The sequence below is a fragment of the Pan troglodytes genome, chromosome 2 (genome assembly GCF_028858775.2).
Source record: "Pan troglodytes isolate AG18354 chromosome 2, NHGRI_mPanTro3-v2.0_pri, whole genome shotgun sequence".
Lineage (NCBI taxonomy): Eukaryota > Metazoa > Chordata > Mammalia > Primates > Hominidae > Pan > Pan troglodytes.
The window spans coordinates 186,455,266-186,480,772 of NC_086015.1; the positions used below are offsets into that span (position 1 = coordinate 186,455,266).

The window sequence follows — 25,507 nt, forward strand, 5'->3', positions numbered from 1 at the left end:
CTTAGGGTTCTGAATAATTAATCATCTCCCCAAAATCTGAAAGCCTTCTATATACCAAGCAAATTTGTATAGTTATGCAGCAAAACTCAAATCTATAAAATCAAAAAGGAATAAGGAAATATAGATTAAACAGTTGCAGCAAAGACTGGTGATCTTAAGGTATTTAGTCAAAGCTGGTGGTAGAACAAAAGCAGTCTTACAGATTCTACCTCTTGATTAACTCAGTGGCTAATTTTGCCTTTTCTCAAAGTTCTTTTGCAAGAACATAAAGATATTTTTGTTTCTTTAGTTGAGTGCTGTAACTTTATTCCTTTGTGTTTCTCATAAGAAGTATGATTTGGCAGTCTGCCATACGTTTTTTGTTTTTTTTCTTCCTCTTTGAGACAGGGTCTTGCTCTGTCACCCAGGCTGCAGTGCAGCTGTGTGATCACAGCTTAGCTTACTGCAGACTTAGCTTCCTGGGCTCAAGCAATCTTCTCACCTCAGTCTCCTGAGTAGCTGAGACTACAGGTGCACCCCACCACATCCCGCTAAATGTTTTAATTTCTTGTGGAGATGGTGTCTTCACTATGTTGCTCAGGCTGGTCTTGAACTCCTGGGCTCGAGCAATCCTCCTACCTCAGCCTCCCAAAGTGTTGGAAAGTGTTGGGATTACAGACCTGAGCCACCACACCTGGCCTGTTATAAGTTAATACAATAATTCATCAACTAACTTAAAGAACACTAAGACTCTTACAAAAGTAGGTATGAGTTTTAGTAAAAGTCTCAACAGATAAACTGTCACTTAAGGAAAACTAGAGAACATATCATTGCCAAATGGTGTTTTTCAGAGATTATACCATTCAACGCTCACATGCTGAATTGGGCCATTCATTATAACTCCAGGAACATGGCAATCAGTAAGAGCCCACATGTTTCTTTGAATACACCGTAAGTGAAAGAATATAAAGTAGTCTAGTTAATATTATGTTTAATCAAGGAGCACATTCCTAAAGATGTTTGTTCATTCATTCTACAGACATTTTTCAGAGGCCTGCTAAGAGTCAAGCATTATGATAGACGCCATGGATAAAAGCTTACAAGTCAAACAGCGTGGGTATAAATAATGTGACTAGCACTAGAACAGGTGTCATGATGGGGATTCTGAGTATAAATATTTTTTTAAAATAAATTTCCCCGTGTTATTTTTGGCTTTTACCTCCCTAATTTAGGCTTTCTAAACGGCACAGCATTTCTGAGGATGCAAACACCTTTCTACAGAGCAAAAACAGCATTTGTATAAATTTGTGTCTTTGGGGAACCAAGAGACTTTAAATATGTTTAAACCAATAATTCAGTCAATATCAACATTAGCTTACATGTAATATTCTCTTGATAGCCCAATTTTTTAAAACACTGTATTCTTAGAAGTTTGGTTTCTAAGATGTCACTTTAAGCTCTTTTGCTTGTTGCTTTTGTGGGATCCACAAATTTTGTTCTCAGGTACATAAGTGAAGGTTAGTATAGAGGATAAATATTATGATTCTTATCTGGGAAAGACAGGCGCTGAGGTGTAAAAGAGAGGATCCTCGCCACCCGTGCCCCGCACCCCCCGCCCCCTGCACCCACGGATGTGCAGTCTTACCTGCGGGGGGAAAGGTCTCCGAGCCTGGCCTGCTGCTCCAGCTCAGGGTTCCCCCTTTCATGATGGCTTTCAAAGATTTCTTCATTCTGAAGTGAAAGAAGTTTTGGTAAGATTTGATATTGTAGGGACCTCCTAATCTATATTTTTCTCTCTCCCAATTTCTGTGTTTGATTTTGGTTTTGAGTCTCTCGATAAGCAAAATATCCAGTTTCTCATGCCGCTTTCTCAGGTTTTCCCCAGCCACTCTGTGGATCCATTATGGTTTGCCCTTTTTGGCTTCCTTTAGGCACACTAAAAACTCCTTCCCAAAAGCAGGTATCGGCCGGGCGTGGTGGCAGGCGCCTGTAATCCCAGCTACTCTGGAGGCTGAGGCAGGAGAATTGCTCGAACCTGGGAGGCGGAGGTTGCAGTGAGCCAAGATCACACCATTGCACTCCAGCCTCAGCAACAGAGCGAGACGCCATATCCAAAAAAAAAAAAAAAGCAGGTGTCCTTTCCCCTTAATCATGAAGGGCTATTCACACTTTACTGCCCCACCCCTACTGATTCATAAGAGGACAGTAAAGCGATCACTGCATTCAACATCTCCTTTTTTTTTTTTCTTGTAAGAAATCAAGGTCTAGAAAAGTTGTACTCGCCCTGAGACCAGAAAGTGCTGGAGGCAGAGATGAAGTAAGCCCAGTGTAGGCTTTCACAGATGCGTGATCACAAGTCTAACTAAAGAAGTACCTGGGATACTAGTTTTGCCAATTCAGCTCTAAAACAATATGGCAATCTTATATTCCAAGTATATATATATATTTGTATTTATAGTAGAGATGGGGTTTCACCATGTTGGCTAGGCTGGTCTTGAACTCCTGACCTCAAATGATCCACTGACCTCAGCCTCCTAAAGTGGAGGAAACATATATATATGTTTTCCTTTTAAAATAGGATGTCAGTCCAATAAGAATCTAAATTTTAGTTCCCTCTAATATATGTATCTGACTAGGGACCAGATAATATTTTTCATGTGTCAATATATAAAAGTTGGCCAGGTGCGGTGGCTCATGCCTGTAATCCCAGCACTTTAGGAGGCTGAGGTCAGTGGATCATTTGAGGTCAGGAGTTCAAGACCAGCCTAGCCAACATGGTGAAACCCCATCTCTACTAAAAACACAAAAATTAGCCAGGCATGGTGGCAGGCACCTGTAATCCAGCTATTTGGGAGGCTGAGGCAGGAGAATCACTTGAGCCTGGGAGGCAGAGGTTGCGGTGAGCTGAGATGGCACCACTGCACTCCAGTCTGGGCGACACAGTGAGACCCTGTCTCAAAAGAAAAAAATATATATATATATTTTTATTATATTGTTTATTAAACAAATAAAAATAAAAGATATCTCATCAGTTACGATGTAAATGAAAAAATTGTGTGTGTGTGTGTGTGTGTGTTATGATGTACTTCTTGTGAGTTGTGGTCAGGCTTTGAAAGCCACTATGTATGTGTGTGTGTGTGTGTAAATAGAAGTAAGTATCAGTCCCAGGATTCAAATTCGAACCAGTCCCAGTCAAATTCAATCTAATTATTTTCACCACACTACCAAAAGTCTTTCTTCACATTTTCTATATAAAGTTGAACTAATTAATACAGCAGTGAATGTTACATTGTATCCTTTTGCAGTTTCTCATCTATGACATTACCATGCCCGAATTCCCCACTGGACTTTGAACTCAGTCTTACTCATCTTTGGATCCCCAGCGTGTAATACAGGCCCTTCATAAAGAGTGACCATTATTACTAACAAAATTTCCTCTCACTGTGAAACCTGCTCCCAATTATAAAATGAATTGTGCTCTTTCGAACTCCGTTGATCTATTGTATGCGGGGTGGATCATAGAGTCTTATTTCATAATAACCTAGTGATGGAAAAATAACAGTGATTCAGGAGTAGGTAATGGACCTTGTCATCTTTTACACTGAATGATGACATCTCCCTAATTTATAGATTTTTTTCATGCATGAGATGCCCTCAGGAGCTTGCAGAAGTGCCTTGGCACGTTGCTCTGCTGACATGTGTCAGATGGCTGGTGTGGAGGTACAGTCTCCTCTGCCAAGCAAGTCTAATGGAATATAACACTGGTGCCACTGAGGATGCCATGAGAAGGACCCACAGCAGATCCAGAGACTGCATTCATAAAAGCTGCACAGTATACCAATGTTTTATTAAGGTATAGACAGATTAGTTGTGTTCTAGCATAGTGGTTTTCAAAGCCTGACCACAACTCACAAGAAGTACGTAACACACACACACACACATACACACACACATTTTTTCATTTACATCGTAACTGATGAGATATCTTTTATTTTTATTTGTTTAATTTTTTATTTCTTTTTTTTTTTTTTTTTTTTGAGACAGAAGGTGAATTGTAGCCAAAGTACTTTTAGGAAATTTTAAAATTACACATTTTGAAAGCTCTAGGAGGAAGAGAGCATATTCAAGTAAAACCTTTCTTTTATTCAAATAGTAGACTAAAAATTGACCATAGACTAACTCAGCAATTGCTGCCATATTTCTTAGTGAGGGATTCCTTATGAGCTCCATTGAATGATAAAAGGATACTCTTCCAAATCAGAGCAACAATCGTTTCTTGTGACACTGCATCCTTTTTCCCTTCCTTCACCCTGAATTGCCCCTAGGGTATACCTAGGAGAGGGAGGGCTGGCAACCAGCTGCTGCTGTGAAAGGGATGTTACTCATGGCGGAACAGCCCCTCTCCCCTTATGGTCATTTTATCCTGAAGAAAAAGGGTGGCAAAAAGATGGCAAAAAAGATTGCTGATCACAGATCACTGTTACAAATACAACAATTGGCTGGGCATGGTGGCTCACGCCTGTAATCCCAGCACTTCGGGAGGCCGAGGCGAGCGGATCATGAGGTCAAGAGTTCAAGACCAGCCTGACCAACATGGTGAAAACCCGTCTCTACTAAAAATACAAAAATTAGCCAGGCATGGTGGCGCATGTCTGTAGTCCCAGCTACTCAGGAGGCTGAGGCAGGAAAGTCACTTGAACCTGGAGGTGGAGGTTGAGTGAACCAAGACTGTGCCACTGCACTCCAGCCTGGGCGACAGAGCAAGATTCCATCTCCAAAAAAAAAAAAAAAGGAGGGGGTGGCAATGAGACAGGGAACTGCTCTGGGTCCAACTCCCCTCACATACCCCCAACCCCCATATCCACCCCACAAACCTCCACCTCCCCACTTCCAGCCTCTCTCCAGTTTCAAAGTGACGCCAACCAACACGCAGGCTCTCCAGGAGCACCTTGAAAGGTAACTTCTTACATTTTTCCAAAACACTTATAATCTAATTGTTCTTTCTCCCCTATATTTTGAAGAAATGCATGCTCTCAAAATTGAAAAAAACACCTAGAGGAATTTTGTAAAAAAATTATTTTTTTTCAGTTTCTCCAAAGGACACATAAACCCTTTTTAAACTTAGATTTTGAAAAGTCCCAATAGCTAATTTTCAATCGATTATTGAAATTGTTTTTTTTCTTCCCTAAAGGGGAGATACCAACCTTTGAACAAAATTAAATTAACTTTTCCCCAAAGTTAAATGATTTTACTTTGTGATTTTAGGAATGTGTAGAAAGTAATTTCAGTTCCAACTCTTTTAAAGCAAGGGTATCTGGGCCGGGCGTGGTGGCTCCCTCCTGTAATCCTAGCGCTTTGGGAGGCCAAGGTGGGGCAGATCACCTGAGGTCAGGAGTTCGAGATCAGCCTGGCCAACATAGAGAAACCCCATCTCTACTAAAAACACAAAATTAGCTGGGTATAGTGGTGCGCGCCTGTACTCCCAGCTACTCGGGAGGCTGAGGCAGGAGAATCACTTGAACCCGGGAGATGGAGGTTGCAGTGAGCTGAGATCACGCCACTGCACTCCAGCCTGGGCAACAGAGTGAGTCTCTGTCAAAACAAACAAACAAACAAACAAACAAGCAAACAAACAAACAAAAACAAGGGTATCTGGTAATTTAAGGTGAAAGTATTATTCACTATTATGATCAATTTTCTTAAAAACAGGAGCTATTAGGCCCAATTCTGAGGAGAGAAAAAAAAAGCAGATTTCAAGGGCCCGTGCCACCTTCTTTGTTTAAAGTATAAAGAATGATAATAAAATGTTAAAGGTTCAGCATTTTCTGGCATTGTAAATTTAATTAATTAATTATGTAAATTAATGATGGAAATGAGAAATAAAATGAAAAGGTATGTCAAGTAAGAATCAATAATTATCAAAATGTTCTCTACCAAATGGGATGCAGGGGAGAAGAGTGAGAAGAAGGGAAGGAAATAAAGGCAAAGGCATTTGCCCACAGCCTCAGTCCAGGGTGTTCTACATGACGCAGCCCCAGAGTAAAAAATACTAGCCACAGGAATGAGTGGCTCTGTCTTCCTCTCCAGAACTGACGGGAAAAAGAGGGGAAACCTCACCTTTTTTTTTTTTTTTTTTTTTAATGGAAACTCACTGGGTTTTGACATGGAGAACAGGAAGAGAATCTACCCTAGCAGTACATTCACAGCTGGTTTGTCTGCCCTATTTGCTCCATCTCCCTGGCTCTTCCTAGCACTTCTTTTCCTACTTTCCATTTTCATTGGCTACAAAAGCCACTTAAATATTCCTTTGGAAAACTGGGCAGTCTGTCCCCTTTTTAAAACCGCAACTATTTCCAGGAGAATTAAAGGGCTTTCAGACTGCCCATCATTCATGCATTGTGGTGAACTAGCTCAGATTGCCTCTACCTTTAGTCCAGATCAGCTGCCTTGGGAGGGCGCTTCCTGGAGGAAAGGATGAGGAGAAGAAGGTTTTAGGACATTGTATAGACTGAAGCCCCTTTGGAGGGGAAGGGCAGGCTTGAGGAACAAGCCTCAGTGTTCCTGAGGCTTTGTGGAAATGACAAATGAATAGAGAAAGATAAGAGACTGGATCCTAAATGCAATTTTGCCTATTTCAAAATTTTCACAGGGTCTTTTTTTTTTTTTTTTTTTGAGACAAGGTCTTGCTCTGTCACCCCAGCTGAAGGGCAGTGGTGTGATCATAGCTTCCTGAAGCTTGCAGCCTCGAACTCCTGAGCTCAAGTGATCATCCTGCTTCAGCCTCCCAAAGCGCTGGGATTACAGGCATGAGCCACCACCCCCAGCCTCAGGGTCTTTTTAATCCCTAAGATCTTAAATTTCCCAGCTACTATTGTTAGTAATGAGTTCAATTTACTTACTGGTTAAATTGGCTTTTATTATTATTATTATTTATTTTATTTTATTTTATTTTATATTAATTTATTTTATTTTATTTGAGACAGTCCTGTGCTGTCGCCCAGGCTGTGGTGCAGTGGTGCAATCTCAGCTCACTGCAAGCTCTGCCTCCCTGGTTCATGCCATTCTCCTGCCTCAGCCTCCCGAGTAGCTGGGACTACAGGCACCCGCCACCACGCCCAGCTAATTTTTTGTATTTTTAGTAGAGACGGGGTTTCACCATGTTAGCCAGGATGGTCTCGATCTCCTGACCTCATCGTCTGGACTAATACTCTAAACGCTATTGGCAATAGTTTGTTTACAGGAAAAACATCTTCTTATAAAGCTGACTGCAAATGTTTCAACAAATTTGCAAATATGTAATTCTGTTTAAAATATCAGGAAGTGAGAAACATGTTATGTGATAACTCTTTCCCATTCCCGAACCAAGAAAATGTAAAGGCAGTAAGTGTGCCAAGGACACTGAAAGGAAGCTGCCCGTACATCTTGAATCTTCTCAGGCTGTTTGGTTTCATCTGATTTTAAGCTCCATGGATAAATTTCATTGTAACAATTTTTATGTCTGTAAATCTTAACCCATAAATAAAATCACCAATCAGAAAAGTACTTTATTAGGCCAGTCTTTGTCCAAGCAAATTTGGTCCCAAAGCTAGTTTACAAATAATTGCCACACAGCTACAAGGCCAGTGGGTTGACTATCGTAGCATCAATGGTGTGGGCAGGGCTGCAGCCTCTGGGGCAGCATTAGCCCCAACTGACAGAGGGTATAGGTGCTCTTAACAATCTATGAGACCCCCACAACCTGGACTCAGCTGTCATAAGCCTTTACTTCTTATGTTCTTCCTAAGTACTTTATCGGGCCAACAAATTCATCCCATGAGGAATCCAAGATGGAAACGTCAAAGCTATCTTTGGTATCATGCTTCCTCCCCCTACCTTCTCTGCCTTGATCCCCTCCTTCATTCTACACATTTTCTCTGATAGTCGTGTTCTAGCCACTAGGGAGAACGTTTCAGTCAATGGGTATGATTTCTGCTCATCTCTTTTTGCCATAGCTATTAGTAAGCTCTCACCACTGATGTCTCAGCTGACTGTGACAACTGCCAGCGGCTGGTCAGCCTGCCTGCCTTCATCTAACCTGCTCTTTACTGTCTACCAGAGTCAGCTTCGTAATACACAGGTGCCCTCCTCCTCCTGTCAACATTCCTCAACCAAAGCCTCAGTAAACTGTCTCTCATCTACCTTCCCAGCATTCTTGAGCCATTCCCAGGATAGCCTAGGCCCTTTAGACCTCTGAGATGTTATACCCTTCCTCATTCTGGAATGCCCTTCAGTGTCTTACCCACTTTTCAGAGTTCTATTTATTCTTTTTTTTTTTTTTAGATGGAGTCCCACTCTGTCACCCAGGCTGGAGAGCAGTGGCACCATCTTGGCTCACTGCACCCTCTGCCTCCCAGGTTCAAGTGATTCTCCTGCCTCAGCCTCCTGAGTAGCTGGGATTACAGGTGCCCGCCACCATGCCCAGCTAATTTTTGTATTTTTAGTAGAGACGAGGTTTCACCATGTTGGTCAGTCTGGTCTTGAACTGCTGAACTCAGGTGATCCACCCACCTCAGCCTCCCAAAGTGCTGGGATTACAGGTGTGAGCCACCACGCCCAGCCTTATTTATTCTTTAGAGTTGAATTCAAATGCCACCTCCTTTGAAAGCCATCCTTGATGTCCTTGTGAGGAATTACTTTCTCTACCACATTATATATTCCTTTTACTGTAGAAACGCCATTCTGCTTTATATTATAAATTATTAGAAATATGTTGTTTCCCCCATGAAAGTTTCAAGTTTCCTGAGTTTAGGCCTGATGATACAATCATTTTCATATGACCCACAGCAATTGCCTTAATATATATTAAATTGAGCTGAATAAGCCATGTACCCAGTTGAACACACCAAATATTTTAGTGATGTCATTTCTTTATTGGTGAAAGAGCAAGGCCAACGTTGATCTTAATGTTATTCTCTCTTTTATCTTATTCAGCTCCCTCAACAAAAATACATTCTCATAGATTAATGTAATCACCACCTCACTCCTCTCAACTTTAGACCCTATACTAGCCTGAGAAATCCAGATCCAACTTGATGAGTTCTCCTTTATCCCAAGTCCTCATGACCTATAAATGTAACCTCTAGCACAATGTTACAAAGAGTGAGATCTTTATACCACCTGCATTCTTGTCACCAAACGTGTAAGTTAAAAATTCAGATTCCGAGTGTGGTGACTCATGCCTGTAATCCCAGCACTTTGGGAGGCTGAGCCAGGTGGGTCACCTGAGGTCAGGAGTTCGAGACCAGCCTGGGCAACATGGTGAAACCCTGTCTCTACTAGAAATACAAAAATTAGCCAGGCATGGTGACAGGCATCTGTAATCCCAGCTACTCTAGAGGCTAAGGCAGGAGAATCACTTGAACCTGGGAGGCAGAAGTTGCAGTGAGCTGAGATCACTCCATGGCACTCCAGCCTGGGCAACAAAGTGAGACTCTGTCTCCAAAAAAAAAAAAAAATTTAGATTCCAGGACCCGACCCTACACCTCCCTAATTAGAATCTCAGAGAGTGGGGCCCTGGGAATCTGCATAATTCATAACCTTCTCAGAGCTGTGGTACACAAGAAACCATGAGAATCTTTGTTCTGGAAACTTCAGAGAACTTGGCTGAGGGCTACCCCAGGATTTGGTGGCGTCCCTGAATCTCCCATTAGCTCTGACACTGACTAGGCTTCAAATATCATAGAAGGCAAGCATTGAAATGTGTTTATAGTTCATACAGTTTTCTTGTTGAGAATCAGAAATATTAATAAAACTTTTGGGAGTCAAAGTAATGAGAAGACAAGGAACTGAACTTGCCCCCTGATCTGTTATCATTTGGCAGTAAGGTACATATTCAACAATAGGATAATTCTGTGTAAGACCTGAATCTGACCTTCTTTCATCTTCTTTTCATCTTTCACACTGACCATTCTGTCTCTAAACACAGGATTAAATGAGGAACTAAAATTCACCAAGATCCTGCTAGGTGTCAGGTACAGTGCTAGCTGCTTCCACACATTTCTCATTTAATCAGCCACCTGTGAAATTGCTATGATTTATCACCATTTGGCAGAAAAGGACATTTAGGGCACAAGAGATTAAATAAGCTGCTGGTTGGGTACATTAAGTATTAATAAATAATCAGATAGATAAGTTAGGTAGTTAAGTAAGCTGCCAGATTAGTAAACAGCTAGTTTCAAATCCCAGCTCCAACATTTACTAGTTGTATGACCCTTGGGGAAACTCAACCTCTGAGTCTCATGGCACTGATGATAAAATGGAAAACATCGTCCTCACAAGGTTCTGAGGACTAGAGATGGACTCAGGTACACACAGCACCCAGTACAATGTCTGGCCTTCAGCCAGTGATAGCAACCCTTCACTCACCTCTCCATTCCCTTCCAGCCCCTGCATTCAAAAACTTTTATTTATTTATTTTTTTTAATTTAGGAGGCTCTTTGCTCAGAATCCTGAAAAGGCTTTTGTTACTTTATTTTTTCTTTTTTTTCATCTTCTGGGAGCACAGAATAGGCTTCTGCTCCTTTAAATAACTTTAACAGGCACCAAAGGAACACTGCTAGCTCTTTCTTAATTCTGTAGGCCCACATTTAGAAAAAAGAAATTGTCAGCCTCTGACTTATTTCCAGCTTACAAAAAGGCTGTGATGTTGGCAGCCCGGGGAAAGCAGTTCCCGTGAGTCATGCTTTCAGCTTTCAGCCAGTGAAGAACAGGAAATAGTCACATCACTATTGCCAACAAGCACAGCGAATCGCTTCCACCACAGGGTTTTCCCAGATGACGTCAGTGAGCCAAGTGCAGGGCATCACCCTTGCCAGATGGCCCCGGAAGAGTCTCAGCTGCCCTGTCAAGTTTAGCTTCTCAAGCTCCCCAGAACAAGCATGGCAAAGATCACCCCTCCAGAAAAGGAAATGATTTCTCTGATCATGATCAAACCATGTCATAATTTTAGCTGTAGGTGGTGAGTATCAGTGACTGTATTATAGATGGTTTTGGTTCACAGCTATTTTTTTTCTCGGTATATTTACTCTCAAGGGCAAAGGGGTGGCATTTATCACAATGCTATGATTCACTCTACTAGACTAGCTGGGTTTCATTTCATCTTTGAGTTCTAGACCTAAGGCCAAAAGGATGTCAGAATCGCCACCCAGAGTTACATGCATGCTCAATGCAACCTGGCCATCTCTCTCGGACAGTGGCCACTAAACACAAGCTGCAATGATTATTGTTGATGTTAGTCAATTGATTTGTCCCCCTTTTAATAATCCATGATCCACACAGACATGAATCTAAACCTTTTTTTTGAACCTATCTTTTTCTTACTAGTTTTCTTACATATTTTGGAATAACAATTTCCCTGGTTATAATACACAACGTGTGAAACACTAATTGCATTTATTGGTCCTAAATTCATTCCTAAGTGTAGGATTTGGGGATTTAGTGCACAAATCCACTTTCTTCCTGCTCATGTTGTTCATGACTCTATGGATTCTGCTTACATTTCCTCCCATAGCCTTGGTCTTTCTAAGCAGAAATCTGACCAGCCTCTGTTCCTACTCTGCTTCCTCCACCACCTTGACTGTTAACATACACTGTTGTGGGAGAAGCTTTTCATTAAATACGCAAACAAATCAACAATAAGGAAGAAAACAACCGAAGCACAGAAGGATGATGTAACATGGACTTGTGCTTGTTTAACAGTACCCGTACTGTTTGGTGAGTTGCCTAAATACACAGGGAGATGGCAACTTAACAGGATGGGTTTGGAGTCTGAATTAAATAAACAACATGGCAAAAGAAGGAAGAAACCACAAGTTGGGTGACCAGGGCTTCTTGGATTCTACTCAACACTTTCCACACCTACAGGCCTCTGATTCTATCCCCACCGCTGCTCCTACACTGTCTATGTTTCTCTTTTACAACAACAAAAAAATAGCACTTGTTTACTGTTCACAATTATTGAAATAAATCACTCTAATTTGGATTCCTTTATATGAGAACTTCCATATGCTTAAAACTCCCGTAGCATCTTTATAGTGTACAGGTCATAAATATGTTGTCTGAAGACGGGCAAAGTAGGTCGTAGAGATAGGAAGTGAGTTCACATCACGGCGTGAGTCAAGGCAGCAGCATATGAGCTCAGGGGCCAAATCTGAGCTGTGATCATGTGACACAGTCCTCACCTTCAGAGATAACATTCTCCCAGAAGTCCAGGGTGCAGAAATGGATAGGCTGATGTTCACTTTTGAAGAGGACCACAGTGAAACCCTTTTAATATTACCTAATGATTCCACAGACCTCCTGGGTGTTAAATCAGGTGAATCTATTTTTAAAAATTGCTATTTACTTTTTTAGGTGGCTGATCAGGACAGTATGAAATTTCATACAGTTTCCTAACTTGAGAAAACATGGTGATGCAATTCCTCCAACCAGGAGGGATTTATGGACAGCGGTGGCTACGTCCTAATCTGCCCAGAATACAGGATGACTAAACAAATTGGCAAACGGACGCAGCTTTCTCTCTCTCTAAGAAAAGTCTGCTGAGAACCCTCGTTCCCACTCTGTTTCTGCCTCCAAGAAGAAAAGCCTAAAACTCACTTTCTTCCGGACTCTTTCAAGGTCAGTGGAGTTCCTGTGGGGTTCATATTCAGATACTTTGGGGATTGATGATGGATCATAAATGTTGCTGAAGTTCATTTGAGCCCATGGCCTCTGGTTTCAGAACCATTCAGCCAGTCAAATATTTAATTTTTAGTGAGGCAGGGGAAAGGGAACCCCTTCGGGGGCTGCTATGCCGCAACTTATATTCACAATTCACAATTAAATATACTTCAGTTTCTAAATATATGTTACTTTAAAATTATACAGTGCTTAGCAATTTTCAAATTTTCATTTCGTGCTCAAAATATTTTCAGGAGGTAGCTGTTGTTATACCCATTTGTACAAGCAAGGAACTGAGGTTTCAAGAGGCTATGTTGCTTAAACCCAGATCTGCCTGATTCCAAACCTTATGCTTTTTTTAAACTTCTATTTTGAAATAATTATATTAAGTCACATGAGGTTGCAAAGAAATGGAAAGTCTCATGTCCCCTTTCTCCAAACCTCGTCCAATGTTAACATCTAAGAAATTGACACTGGCACAATCCACAGAGCCTATTCAGGGTTCACCAGTTATTCACCCACTTGTGTGTGTGCATGTGTGTGTGCAGCTCTGTGCAATTTTGTCATGCTTTTTTTTTTTTTTTTTTTTTTTTTTTGAGACGTAGTTTCGCTCTGTTGCCCAGGCTGGAGTACAGTGGCACAGTCTCTGCTCACTGTAACCTTCACCTTCCAGTTTCAAGCGATTTTCCTGCCTCAGCCTCCTGAGTAGCTGGGATTACAGGCATCTGCCACCACGCCCATCTAATTTTTGTATTTTTAGTAGAGACAAGGTTTCACCATGCTAGCCAGACTGGTCTCGTGATCTTCCCACCTCGGCCTCCCAAAGTGCTGGGATTATAGGCGTGAACCACCGCGCCCGGCCTGTCATGCTCTTTTTATACATGAACCATACACTGATCTGCCAATTTTAAATATGAAGGCAGATTACAGAAATAAATAAAATGATTTTTCTTTTACTACAACAGTATCTACCAATAATTACATACATGACCAAATAGCTTTCACTTCTAGCTGCCGTTAAGAAGAAAGAAAAGGATGAAAAGAAAAAAAATCCTATAAACCCCAGTTGTTGAAAGCACTAGTCTGTGCTATGTGCCTTAGGTACAGATTAAGGAAACACAATTTGTTGATTTATTGATAATTGTGACAGCAATCTTCCCTCTTGTCAGGAAGTTCTATAAGTAAAATGAAGGTAATTTTACCTTGACTTCAAATTTAGTCTCATCATCTTCCTTTCCCCGGGAGTTCAACTCTGTCTCCGTATAAGGTTCCTCAGACGTTCTCAGAGGACGAGCTAGAGGGACTAAGAAAACCTGCCATTAATGTGGTTATTTGACTTATAAATTATAACTCAGTGCACTTTGTCTGATTTGGACAAATAGCTGGACCATGTCAATGTGGTTAACTATAAAAGCTCAGTTGAGCTGCTGCGTTGATTTCCTAGGGGTGGATGAAATTGGAGGTGAAGGAGAGACACAGAGAAGAAATAGAATCCTTGACTCCAGGGACTTGACATTTCAGCAGAAGAGAAAAAAGTCACACCCAGCACCATATGAAACATTAAACTACAACAAATCTGTACATATAGCAATGTGGTAAAGAATAGTAGATTTTCTGTCATTCCCATTTTTAAGGCCCAGCTAAAAGGTCACTTTTGGCTGGGTTTGGTGGCTCACACCTGTAATCCCAGAACTTTGGGAGGCTGAGGCGGGCAGATCACCTGAGGTCAGGAGTTCGAGACCAGCCTGGCCAACATGGTGAAATCCCGTCTCTATTAAAAATACAAAAATTATCCGGGAACAGTGGCAAGTGCCTGTAATCCTAGTTACTTGGGAGGCTGAGGCAGGAGAATCACTTGAACCTGGGAGGCGGAGGTTGCAGTGAGCTGAGATTGCGCCACTGCACTCCAGCCTGGGCAACAGAGCTAGACTCCATCTCAAACAAACAGACAAACAAACAAAAAGGCCACTCTCCTCATGAAGTCTTCCATATTACAAACTTTATGGATTCTTTTACGCACTGCTGCTTTGGCATGCATCATGTGTACAGCATAATGTTACACTTGATGTTGTTCTTGGATTCAAACACTAAATTCTAGGTACTACATTGTACTGAATATATTTTCCATTATAAAGGTAATTAATTTTTGCTTATTACAGAAAATCTGAAAAACACTAAAATCTTAACACTGAAGCACAATCACTTAGTATATTTCCTTACAGTCTTCCTTCAAATGCTCTCCCTCTTTTTACACACATACATGTACACACACAATCATACTATGATTGTATTGTAAGAGGATGGCCATGCCTGCTGCTCTTGCTCTTTTCTCTTGGTCACTCTATCTCCCTTCTCCCCACCTGGGAAATATCCTTTCTTCAAGCTCCATGGCCATTTGGTAGTAAAATTGGGACTTGGAGAGGAGAAGCCCTGGTTAGGCCTCAAGGCTTCCTAACCCACCTTACCAGCTTTGCCAAGCATTGTGGGTGATGGCCACAAGGCTAACAGATAAGAGGTACTTTGAATTCTTATTTGTCACAGTCACCACCCTTGTATATGCTGGTCCCTTGGGAAACTCACAGGAGACGTGATTAATCCCAGGCAGGATTTGAGCATTTCTTTCTTTCTTTCTTTCTTTTTTTTTTTTTTTTGAGACGGAGTCTCGCTCTGTCGCCAGGCTGGAGTGCAGTGGTGTGATCTCAGCTCACTGCAACCTCTGCCTCCCAGGTTCAAGCGATTCTTCTGCCTCAGCCTCCCAAGTAGCTGGGACTACAGGCGTGCACCACCATACCCAGCTAATTTTTGTATTTTTAGTAGCGACGGAGTTTTACCACATTGGACAGGATGTCTTACTCTCTTGACCTCATGATCTGCCTGCCTCGGCCTCCCAAAGTGCTGGGATTACACGTGTGACCCACTGTGCCCAGCCAATTTTAGCACTTGTAGGTCCCAAGACCAAAATGCCATTCATCGAATGCCACCAATATATCACCCTGATTCTTAGCTATGGTAGACTTGATGGAGGTTGACCATCTGATCTCCAGAGGCCCCTTCCAACCCTTCCATTGTGTGAGCCAACTGGAAGCAGCTTGGGCTTTCTATGGGTTTTTCATAGATGTTATGTTGAAAATCGCAGAAAATTACACTGCTACCCCAGGTTATACATATTACCATTAATGCTGCTTTGTAATAACAGACAATCCTTTGGGCTCCTCCCTCTCTGTAGGATCTCTATAAAGTGAGTGATTCCAGGCATAATAAGTAGATGCTAGAAATGCATGCACTATAATTTGCGACACCATGACTGAGAAGCACCTGTCCTTGACACTGTAAGTAGAGTGAAGAAGTGAAATGTGGGGCCGCAGAAGCCACACTGCCAGTGTTCAAACCTTGCTCTTCCATGCACGAGACAAACATGATTACAGTCACCTCTGTACCTTACCTTTTTCATCTGTAAAGTAGGGAAAAATGAGAAATCCTATAGTAAAGGGCTGTGATAAGGCTTTAATGAGTTCATTTGTGAAGAATGTAGATCATATACAATGCATAACACATTTTAGCTATTATTGCCACATGGCACTAAAAAGTTTTTTCACATTCCTTATGAACTTCAGAGGTGTTAGAAGTTGTAGCCAAGGCATCCAGCTAACTAGAGTCAGAGCTGAAATTCCAGCTCTTAAGCCCCTCCACACATCTTCTTTACACTGTGAAATACAATTGCTTATCTTGGCACAGACTCAGTTACTAAGGAATCAGACAAAAATGTTTGAAAATCCTTTTAGTGACTTGCTGGAGTCCACACTCAGTAGATACTTGCCAAAAACAAAAGTGCAGGATTGTTCTGCAAAACGAGCTAGTTGTTTGACTTAGGTCAATGACAACCTGTTCAGACTTGACAAAGACCTATTTATTCTGGGAAGGAGTGTTATCTATTATGAAATCTTGTATTTGAAAAGCTGAGAAACAACCCTGTAATTCCTGCTTTATTTACTTGAAACAAACATATGTACCTGGAAACAATGAATGAGGCCAAGTCATAGATGTGAACATAGTTTAGCTTGAGGACAGACGAAAGGTCAAGAGAACCGAGTTCTGTTTCCAATCATCTAAGAAGGGTGTCTCTGTGTATGTTTGGGTATGTCTGTGGTATGTGCATGCAAGCGTGTTAGAGTGTATACGTGGATGTGTGTGTGTGTGTTTGCAGATAAAAATTCAGGAAAGAAATACACTAAATGTTATCAAGGCTTACTTCTAAAAAGTAGGATACATGGTGGAAGACAAGGGATTGTAAATTGTGCTAAATGGAGAATTACCAAAACACCCCACAATTTTCAGATAAACAGAAACTGAAAGAATTTATTGCTAACAGGCCAGGCATGGTGGCTCACAACTGTAATTCCAGCTCTTAGGGAGGCAGAGGCAGGAGGATAGCTTGAGCCCAGGAGTTCGAAACCTGCCTGGACAATATAGCAAGACCGCGTTCTCCACAAAAAGGAAAAAATAAAGACAAGAAAAGAATTTGTTGCTAGTAGACTCCCCAACAATAAATACTAACAGAAGCTCTTTATTCCGAAGAGAAATGACACAAGATAGTAATTCAAATCTATAATAAGGAATGAAGAACGCCAGAAATGGTGAATAAGGGGGTATGTATACACACACACACACACACACACACGCAGGCACACACACACGTATGTATTTCTCTTAATTTGATACATGACTATTTAAAGCAAAAATTATAATACCATAGTGGGGGATTAACATATATAGATGTGATATTTATGATAAGAATAGCACAGAGGATGGATGGGGAGCATATGGAAGTATGACGTTGTAGTATGTAGTATGATTTCCTATATTTTGCATAGAATGGTATGAAACTAACTCAATAGATCATGACAAGTTAAGGATGCATATGGTAATCCCCAGTCTGGTGAAAAACAGTGCAAAGAGATATGATAACAAGCCGATAGAGGAATTAAAACAAAATATTAAAAAATATTTACTAACCCAAAGGAAGGCAGGAAAGGAGGAAAAGAGGAATAAAAAGCACATGAGACATATAGGATAACAAAACAGGAACTCTAAATCCAACTATATCAATAATGATGATGGATATAAACATAAAAATCTAATCACTCCAATTACAAGGCAGAGGTCACAGTGTATAAAAAGGCAAGACCCAACTATATGCTGCCTACAACAAATATACTTTAAATACAAAGACAGAAGAATAGAAAACAAAAAAAATATGTTCTGCAAACACTAAGCATGAGAAAACTGGAATGGCTATGACAATATCGCACAAGATAGACTTTAAGAGTATTTCTAGAGGTAAGGAGGGAAGGAGAGACATTTCATAATTATAAAAGGGCTAATATATCTGAAAGACATAAAAACCATGAATATGTATGTGCTTAATGACAGAGGTCCACAATACACGACACAAACAAATGACATGTACATCCTGCCCAAGGGCAGTTTATTCCAAGGATGTACAGTTGTTTTAACATTTGAAAACAAATCATTGTAATTTACCATATTAACAAATAAAGAAGAAAAACCATATCATTCTCTCAATACATGGACCAAATAAGCATTTGAAAACTCAATAATCATTAATGATAAAAACTCTCCTAAAAAACAGAAATAGAAGGGAATTCCCTCAATCTGATAAAAGACATCTGTGGAAAACCTATAGCTTACATCATACTTAAAGATGAAACTGAACTCTTTTCCTAATATTGGGAAAACACACAGATGTCTGCTCTCACCATTTCTATTTGACATTGTAGTGGAGGTCCCAGTCATTATAATATGACAAGAAAAAAAGTATAAAGATTGAAACAGAAAAAAGTAAAAGCATCCCTATTCACAGATGATAGGATTATATTTCTATATAGAAATCTATTCCTATTCTTAATTATATATGGTAAATTCCATTCATTATAGGATTAAAAAAATGTTAAATGCCTAAGGCCTTTACACTCAAAACGACTGCATTGTTGAGAGAAATTAAAGATGACCTAAAAAACATAAGTTATAACATATTCAGGAATTGGAAAAGTCAATATTGGTAAGATAATAGTTCTCTCCAAATTAGCTCATATATCCAGTGTAATCCCTATCATAATCCCAGCAGAAATTGAAAGGTGATTCTAAAATTTATGGAACAATGAAAAGGACCTAAAATAGCCAAAACAACCTTGAAAAAGAACAACGTTGGAACATCGCATGACTTGATCTTAAAGGCTGACTAATAAGCTATGGTAATCAGGACCATGTGGGATTGGCATAAGAACTTACCTATTTTTTAAATCTTTGCTCAAAGAACCAATTTTACTACTCCATTGCTAATAAAACGTGGGCCTTTTAAAGGTCCTGAATGGGGTCTATTTTATGCTGTTATTATTATGTTGTTATTATTATGATGCATTTGTTGTTGTTGTTGTTGTTGAGACAGAGTTTTGCTCTTGTCACCCAGGCTGGAGGGCAATGGCGCAATCTCTGCTCACTGCAACCTCTGCCTCCCGGGTTCAAGCAATTCTCCTGCCTCAGCCTCCTGAGTAGCTGGGATTACAGGCGCCCGCCACCATGCCCAGGCTAATTTATTTATATATATATGTATGTGTATGTGTGTGTGTGTATATATATGTGTATATACATATATGTGTATGTGTGTGTGTGTGTGTATATATATATATATATATTTTTTTTTTTTTGAGACGGAGTCTCGCTCTGTCACCCAGGATGGAGTGCAGTGGCGCCATCTCCGCTAACTGCAAGCTCTGCCTCCCAGGTTCACGCCATTCTCCTGCCTCAGCCTCCCGAGTAGCTGGGACTACAGGTGCCCGCCACCACGCCTGGCTAATTTTTTGTATTTTTAGTATAGATGGGGTTTCACCGTGTTAGCCAGGATGGTCTCGATCTCCTGACCTCATGATCTGCCCGCCTCAGGCTCCCAAAGTGCTGGGATTACAGGCGTGAGCCACCGCGCCCAGCCTAATTTTTATATTTTTAGTAGAGATGGGTTTCAACATGTTGGCCAGGCTGGTCTCGAATTCCTGACCTCAGATAATCCACCCGCCACGGCCTCCCAAAGTGCTGGGATTACAGGCGTGAGCTACCGCACCCGGCCTTTATGATGCATTTTTATTATTCCTTCAGTAGATTGTGTGTTTCTCCTTGCATCCAGGCACTTGGTGTTATCTAAGTGTTTATGTCTTCCATGTCTGCACTATGCTATATCTGTAGTTTGTTTTAAATAGTATCTGTTAAAACAGCGACCATTATCCATTGTAGACAACCAGTCACAGTCCTCATGGTGCTGATGAAACACAAAAGCCACAAAGCTTCTTTTCCTCAAATAACCTACCCGAGGTGGAGGGCTGGCTGGTTTTTGATGACACCCATTTTGGTGAAGACTCAGGATGTGGGGCCACAGGTTGCACTGGACGAGTCTGTTTGGCTGCCAGTTTCATCAGACTCACTTGCCTCTTGTGAAATATTTCCTGGACATCATCCAGCCTCTGCAAAACTTTCTGGGCTTTGGCCTACAGTAACAAAAGCAAATCATGATGAACAGGTCTCTCTGTATACAGCCTGAGGACACGAAGCATTCCCTTTCTCCCACCTTCCCCTACTCCCCCCATCCCTACCTCCCTCAGGTGACCCCCTCTGGGCATCACTATGCAAGTCGCTGCAGGTCCTGCCATGCTCCAGAATTATGTATCTAAGGATTAGCCTCTCCTACTTGAGACCCTTGAGGACAATGACTACATCCTTTCACTATGGCGTCTCCAGTGCCTGGAACACCCTGGCACAGGAGTTTGAGACCAGCCTGGTCAACATGGTGAAATCACATCTCTACTAAAAATACAAAAATTAGCCGGGTGTGGTGGCTGGCACCTGTCATCCCAGCTACTTGGGAAGCTGAGGCAGGAGAATCGCTTGAACCCAGGAGGCAGAGGTTGCAGTGAGCCGAGATCATGCCACTGCACTCCAGCCTGGGCGACAGAGCGACTCCGTCTCAGAAATAAACAAACAAACAAACAAACAATTAGAATACAATGTGGCTTGTGTCATGTTAGACAGAGCAAAGAATTTTGGCCTGAGTCCATGGATGGACTTCAGGGCATTCCCCAGAATTACACAAACAGTTAGACAGGCTGGATATAATCTCTTTGTTCCTCCACTGCATCTTCTCTTCCTTTCTTTGTGCCCAGGAAGCTGATTAAAAGAAGCTCCTAAACCAGAGGTGCAGACAAGGTGATGATGTGGCTCTCAGAGGAAGGTGTGCTACCTACAACCCTGCTGGCTTCATGGAAGAATATGCTTCTCAAATGCAAATCCAATCAAGTTATCCCCCTGCTTAAATCCAAACTCGCTCATGTGGCCCACAAAGCCTACCTTGCCTGCCTCTCTCTAACCTCACCCAAAACACACTTCCATTGCTCTCTAGGTTCCAGCACCCTGACCTTTTGGTCTGCACTGTGCCAGGCTCCCTCCAGCCCTGAAGCCTTTGCACATGCTGTTCCTCCTGTCCGGAAAGGCTCTCCCATCTTGTCTATTCGTTCTCCAGGCTTTAGCTCAAGTGACTCTTCCCGAGAGCCTTCTCTGACCCCAGTCCAGGTCAAGTTCCTCTGTCACATGCCTGACCCTGCATCCCTCCTTGACAGCACTTATATCAGCTTGTAACACATTTTTGTGTGATTATTTTGTTAATGTCAGCCTCTCCCACAAACTGTAAGCTCAGTGAGGGATGGAAGCATGCCTATTTCTAATCATCATGGTATCCTCAGCACTCAGCACAGCACATGGTACATCAGGAATGCTCATAAGCATTAATAGAGAAATGACTGATTTGAGTCAGACGAAGACTCAGTATGCCAGGACGTTCAGGCCGAGAGTCTAAGAGGCTGCCGGAGGGCTTCGGAACCAGTGAGCCCACTCAATTCAGCCTGCTCAGTAACCTGTGTGTACTTTATCAGGAAGAAGGTACAGTCCCTCCCTCCCCTATCCGTTTCCCAACCACAGGATCAAAATAACCCGGAAGCATTACCTTTGCATCGAGGGTGAGCAGCAACTCAAACTCGTTGTAAAACTCCTTGGGGCTGAGCAACGGGTACTCCTTGACTGTGCCCAGGAATGTCGCAATGTCGTTCAAGGCGATGTCAACCCCTTCTCGAGACTGGCACTTGTCTACAGCTTGGGAAGCCAAGAGGTAGATTCCTGCCTCACACCATTGGCTGACCTTTTGGAAAGAAACAGTGCCCTGTGCACTTCGCCTGACCACAACTCAGAGCCACCGTAATCCTCAGCAGGTCTGAGCTTGTAAGGTGTCTACAAGGATTCCCAGACAATGGGAAATTGTCATGGGACGGCATCGAGTTTAAGGGGTCTAACCACTGTAAATTACACTATGAGGGGGACAAACCCAAACCAACTGATACCTGTCCACTTCTCAGGGAAGTCACTCGGTCAGCAAAATGAGTCTCTTCCATTAACAGTAATTGCTACATCTCCAGGAGGAGACAGCTAAATATATATTTAATTTAAGACAGGGTTTCACTCTGTCACCCAGGCTGGAGTGCAGTAGTGCAATTATGGCTTAATGCAGCCTGGAGAGGTCTACCCCAGGCTCAGGGGATTCTTCCACCTTAGCCTCCTGAGTAGCTGGGACTACAGATGCGTGCCACCACACCAGGCTAATTTTTCCTTCCTTCCTCCCTTCCTTCCTTCCTTCCTTCCTTCCTTCCTTCCTTCCTTCCTTCCTCTTTCTTTCTCTCTGTCTCTCTCTCTTTCTTTCTTTCCTTTTTTTGAGACAGGTTTTGGCCATGTTGCCGAGGCTGCTCTCGAACTCCTGGGCTCAAGCAATCCTCCCACCTCGGCCTCCCAAAGTGCTGGGATTACAGGTGTGAGGCACTGCACCCACCCAGCCTTATAGCTAAATATCTCTTAGGCTGGTCTAACCATAGAGAAATGTAATCAATGGCTTTTGGGGTTTACCTGCTAGTCCACTCTTCTTGCATCCAAATTGGTTACCAGAACACAGGGTGATTAATAAGACATTAGACCTGGCCCTTACATTTCCTGGGAGAAGGGCATGTCCCTTTTAACAAAAACCAACCTTCGTCTTTGGATTCCCAGGTGATCCCTATTTGCATTTACTGGCGTTTGTCTTTCCTAAGGAAGCAAGAATGCAAAGCTTTGTAACTCAGCACAGCAATACTCAAGAGTTTCTGGATGCTGGGAGGACATTAGATAGGTGATGAGTTCTAATTATTCAATTTTTTAAAAAGACTCATTTTCTTTGCTCTTTTGAACTCCACTGAGACACTTGAACAGAAAGACAGGGAGCCCTTATGCTACCTGAAGAGTTATATGAAAAGAAGCTTCCAGTGCCAATACCTCTGCATTTCCATTTACCATGTGACCTGAAAAGCAATATAAAATAACTATACAGAGAAAAAAGATCAAAATGCAACACACCAAAGTGGTTGTCTTTCTAAGTGGGAAAATGATAGGCAACTTAAGTTTTTGTCTTATTTTTTTCCTAGATTATTTACAGTGAATATGTACCACATTTAGAATAATAAAAAATCATAAAGATATTTCAGAATTAATAATTACCATTATGTAGGGATGAGGGATAGTGGGATATGTATGTGCCCACGAGTAACCTTTTTCTTCCTACATTTTTGGATTTCCACAATAATATGAACTCATGCTTTGATATATGCTGTGAAAACTTTCTCTTTACACATCATGCCCAGATCTGCAAAAAACATTAGGCTGGGATTTTCTGTAGAGTTACTATGGCTACTTGCTTTCTCTCTCTCTCTGTCTCCCTCTCTCTCTCTCAAACACACATGCGCGCACACGCGCGCGCACACACACACACACACACACACACCCACACCAGGTTTATAATCTCTGGAGCAAAAATGGAGTTGGGAAAACAGCAGCTGATCCCACAGCGAGCTCAGCACACAGCAGGCTGCGCACCAGCCCCTTCGGAGCTACTTGCTTCTGAAACAACTATATTTCATTGACATTAAAATCCCTTTAGCAATGGGATGAGGTAAGCAGCCTGGGTGGGTGCCCCCTGCCATGCAAGAGGAACAGCTGTGGGGATGGAGCATGCTGACTCATTGCTGTCAGCCACATGCTGCCTGGGACCAGCTGACAGGGAAGACTCCAGAAACCGCTGCTCCTGCTGACTGGGAACATACCCTAGAGGTCACCTCCAAAGGGCACCCCTCTCCTTGTGGGCCCCTGGCATGCGCCCTTGCTGTCTATCCTGTGAAGCCTTGGTGTGGAATCTGGCAGGCCTGACTTTAATTCTGGCTTCCCCTGTGTGCACCATGTGTGGTCTTGGGCAGTCATTTACCCCAGGGTTTCTTGGTGTCATCCCTGCACCACCTGCACCAGAATCATTTAGACACTTTACTAAAATACTAGTTCCTGGGCAGTATTCCAGACCTATCGACGCTGAGTCTTCAGGGCAGTGCATAAGGGAATCTGCCATATAACAGCTCACTAGGTGATTCTCGTGTGCTACATTTTGAGACCCAGCAGAGTATCAGTTTCTGCCTCTGCACAATGAGGCCATTAATACCTTCCTCAGAGGTTGTCTTGAGGATTATAAATAGATGACATAATTATGTTCCTGGTAGGAATGCAGTAGGTGCTCGATACATGGTAGGGGGTATAAAATGGTCGTTATTACTTAAGCTTCTCCAAAAAGAGTCAAAACCCTTTGCCTTTATATGAGGGAAGCACTCTGCAAATATAGTGCTTGGTTCTCTGTACACCTGAAAGGGAATCAAGAAGTGTTCCCACAGGGCCAAGCCAAAACACACTCTTAAAGTCCGGCTCCACACAGATAGAAATGGGCTTCAGTTCACTATAATGGGATGTGGTGGGATGGCCAGAGCACTTTTTACCTTCGTGCCAGGTATACTTCTACACCCCAGGATCTGCACAGTTTTTAATGCCTCTTGAACATCTTTTCACGTAAAGCACTCAATCCTCTCAGCAATCACACAAGGAAGGGAGGACGAGTATGATACAAGGAAGGGAGGGCGAGTATGATGGAAGCTTCTTCACAGAAAATCTTGCAGACATCATGTTCTTGGCTGTGTTTTGCTCACCTTGTCCAGCTGTCTATGAAACTCTAAGGACTTTCCTAAAATGTCCCATTTTTTCTTGTTTCCATTGATGAAATCGTCACAGAGGTGCCTGAGCTCCACACACCGGGGCCTGATGGCATCTGCTGCATAATGGTGGCTTTGGATGAGCTGGTCCCCAACCAGTGCCAGCAGCTGGGCCTTTTCCAGGGGCTCCTGCAAAATGAACACCCACAGCCAGGCATCAGAAGTCAGAGCATCATGAGGCTGAGAGCTGCCTGGTACTGTGTGCTCCAAGCCTGGAGGGAGGCTGTGGAGATGCTAACCCAGGATGCAGGCCGGAGAACCTGAGAAAGCTCTGAATGGTTCCAGGCCCAGGAAGTTAAGCCTGGCCCAGAGTTGTCCACATGCTGAACAACAGCAGTCATTCATTCAAATACCTGTTGAGTTCTGGGCTAGACATCGAGGATATAGTGTTAACAAGCCCAAAATTTTCAGATTAATGGAGAATTCAGATATCAACTAAATTACACAAATCGTTAACTTATTACAATTGCAATAAACTCTAGGGCAGAAAAGCATGGAGTGCACATAATAAGAGATTTTGAATACCCCTATTAACTAAAGGAACAAGAAGAGGGACTGACACCTGTCCTTGAGGAGAGTTGGGGGTGAGCTGAAGTTGAAACACTGGTGAA

At 42.2% G+C, this 25,507-nt stretch overlaps 1 protein-coding gene and 1 long non-coding RNA gene across 4 annotated transcripts in view; one reads left to right on the forward strand and one right to left on the reverse strand.

Annotated features, from left to right (window-relative positions):
- MCF2L2 (MCF.2 cell line derived transforming sequence-like 2) overlaps positions 1 to 25,507 on the reverse strand; it is a 249,958-nt gene that overhangs the window by 95,684 nt on the left and 128,767 nt on the right. For all 3 annotated transcript variants that reach the window (XM_009446932.4, XM_003310140.6, XM_009446933.3), the window contains exons 11-15: positions 24,834 to 25,025; positions 21,740 to 21,931; positions 20,054 to 20,231; positions 13,878 to 13,978; positions 1,625 to 1,710 (exon numbers count right to left, since the gene is read on the reverse strand). In XM_009446932.4, the coding sequence (XP_009445207.3) occupies positions 1,625 to 1,710; positions 13,878 to 13,978; positions 20,054 to 20,231; positions 21,740 to 21,931; positions 24,834 to 25,025 (749 nt within the window). The remainder of the gene's footprint in view (positions 1 to 1,624; positions 1,711 to 13,877; positions 13,979 to 20,053; positions 20,232 to 21,739; positions 21,932 to 24,833; positions 25,026 to 25,507) is intronic.
- Positions 12,133 to 21,377, forward strand: LOC104005881 (uncharacterized). Its single transcript, XR_679357.4, has 2 exons — positions 12,133 to 12,633; positions 20,904 to 21,377. It is a non-coding gene; the product is annotated as an uncharacterized LOC104005881 (long non-coding RNA).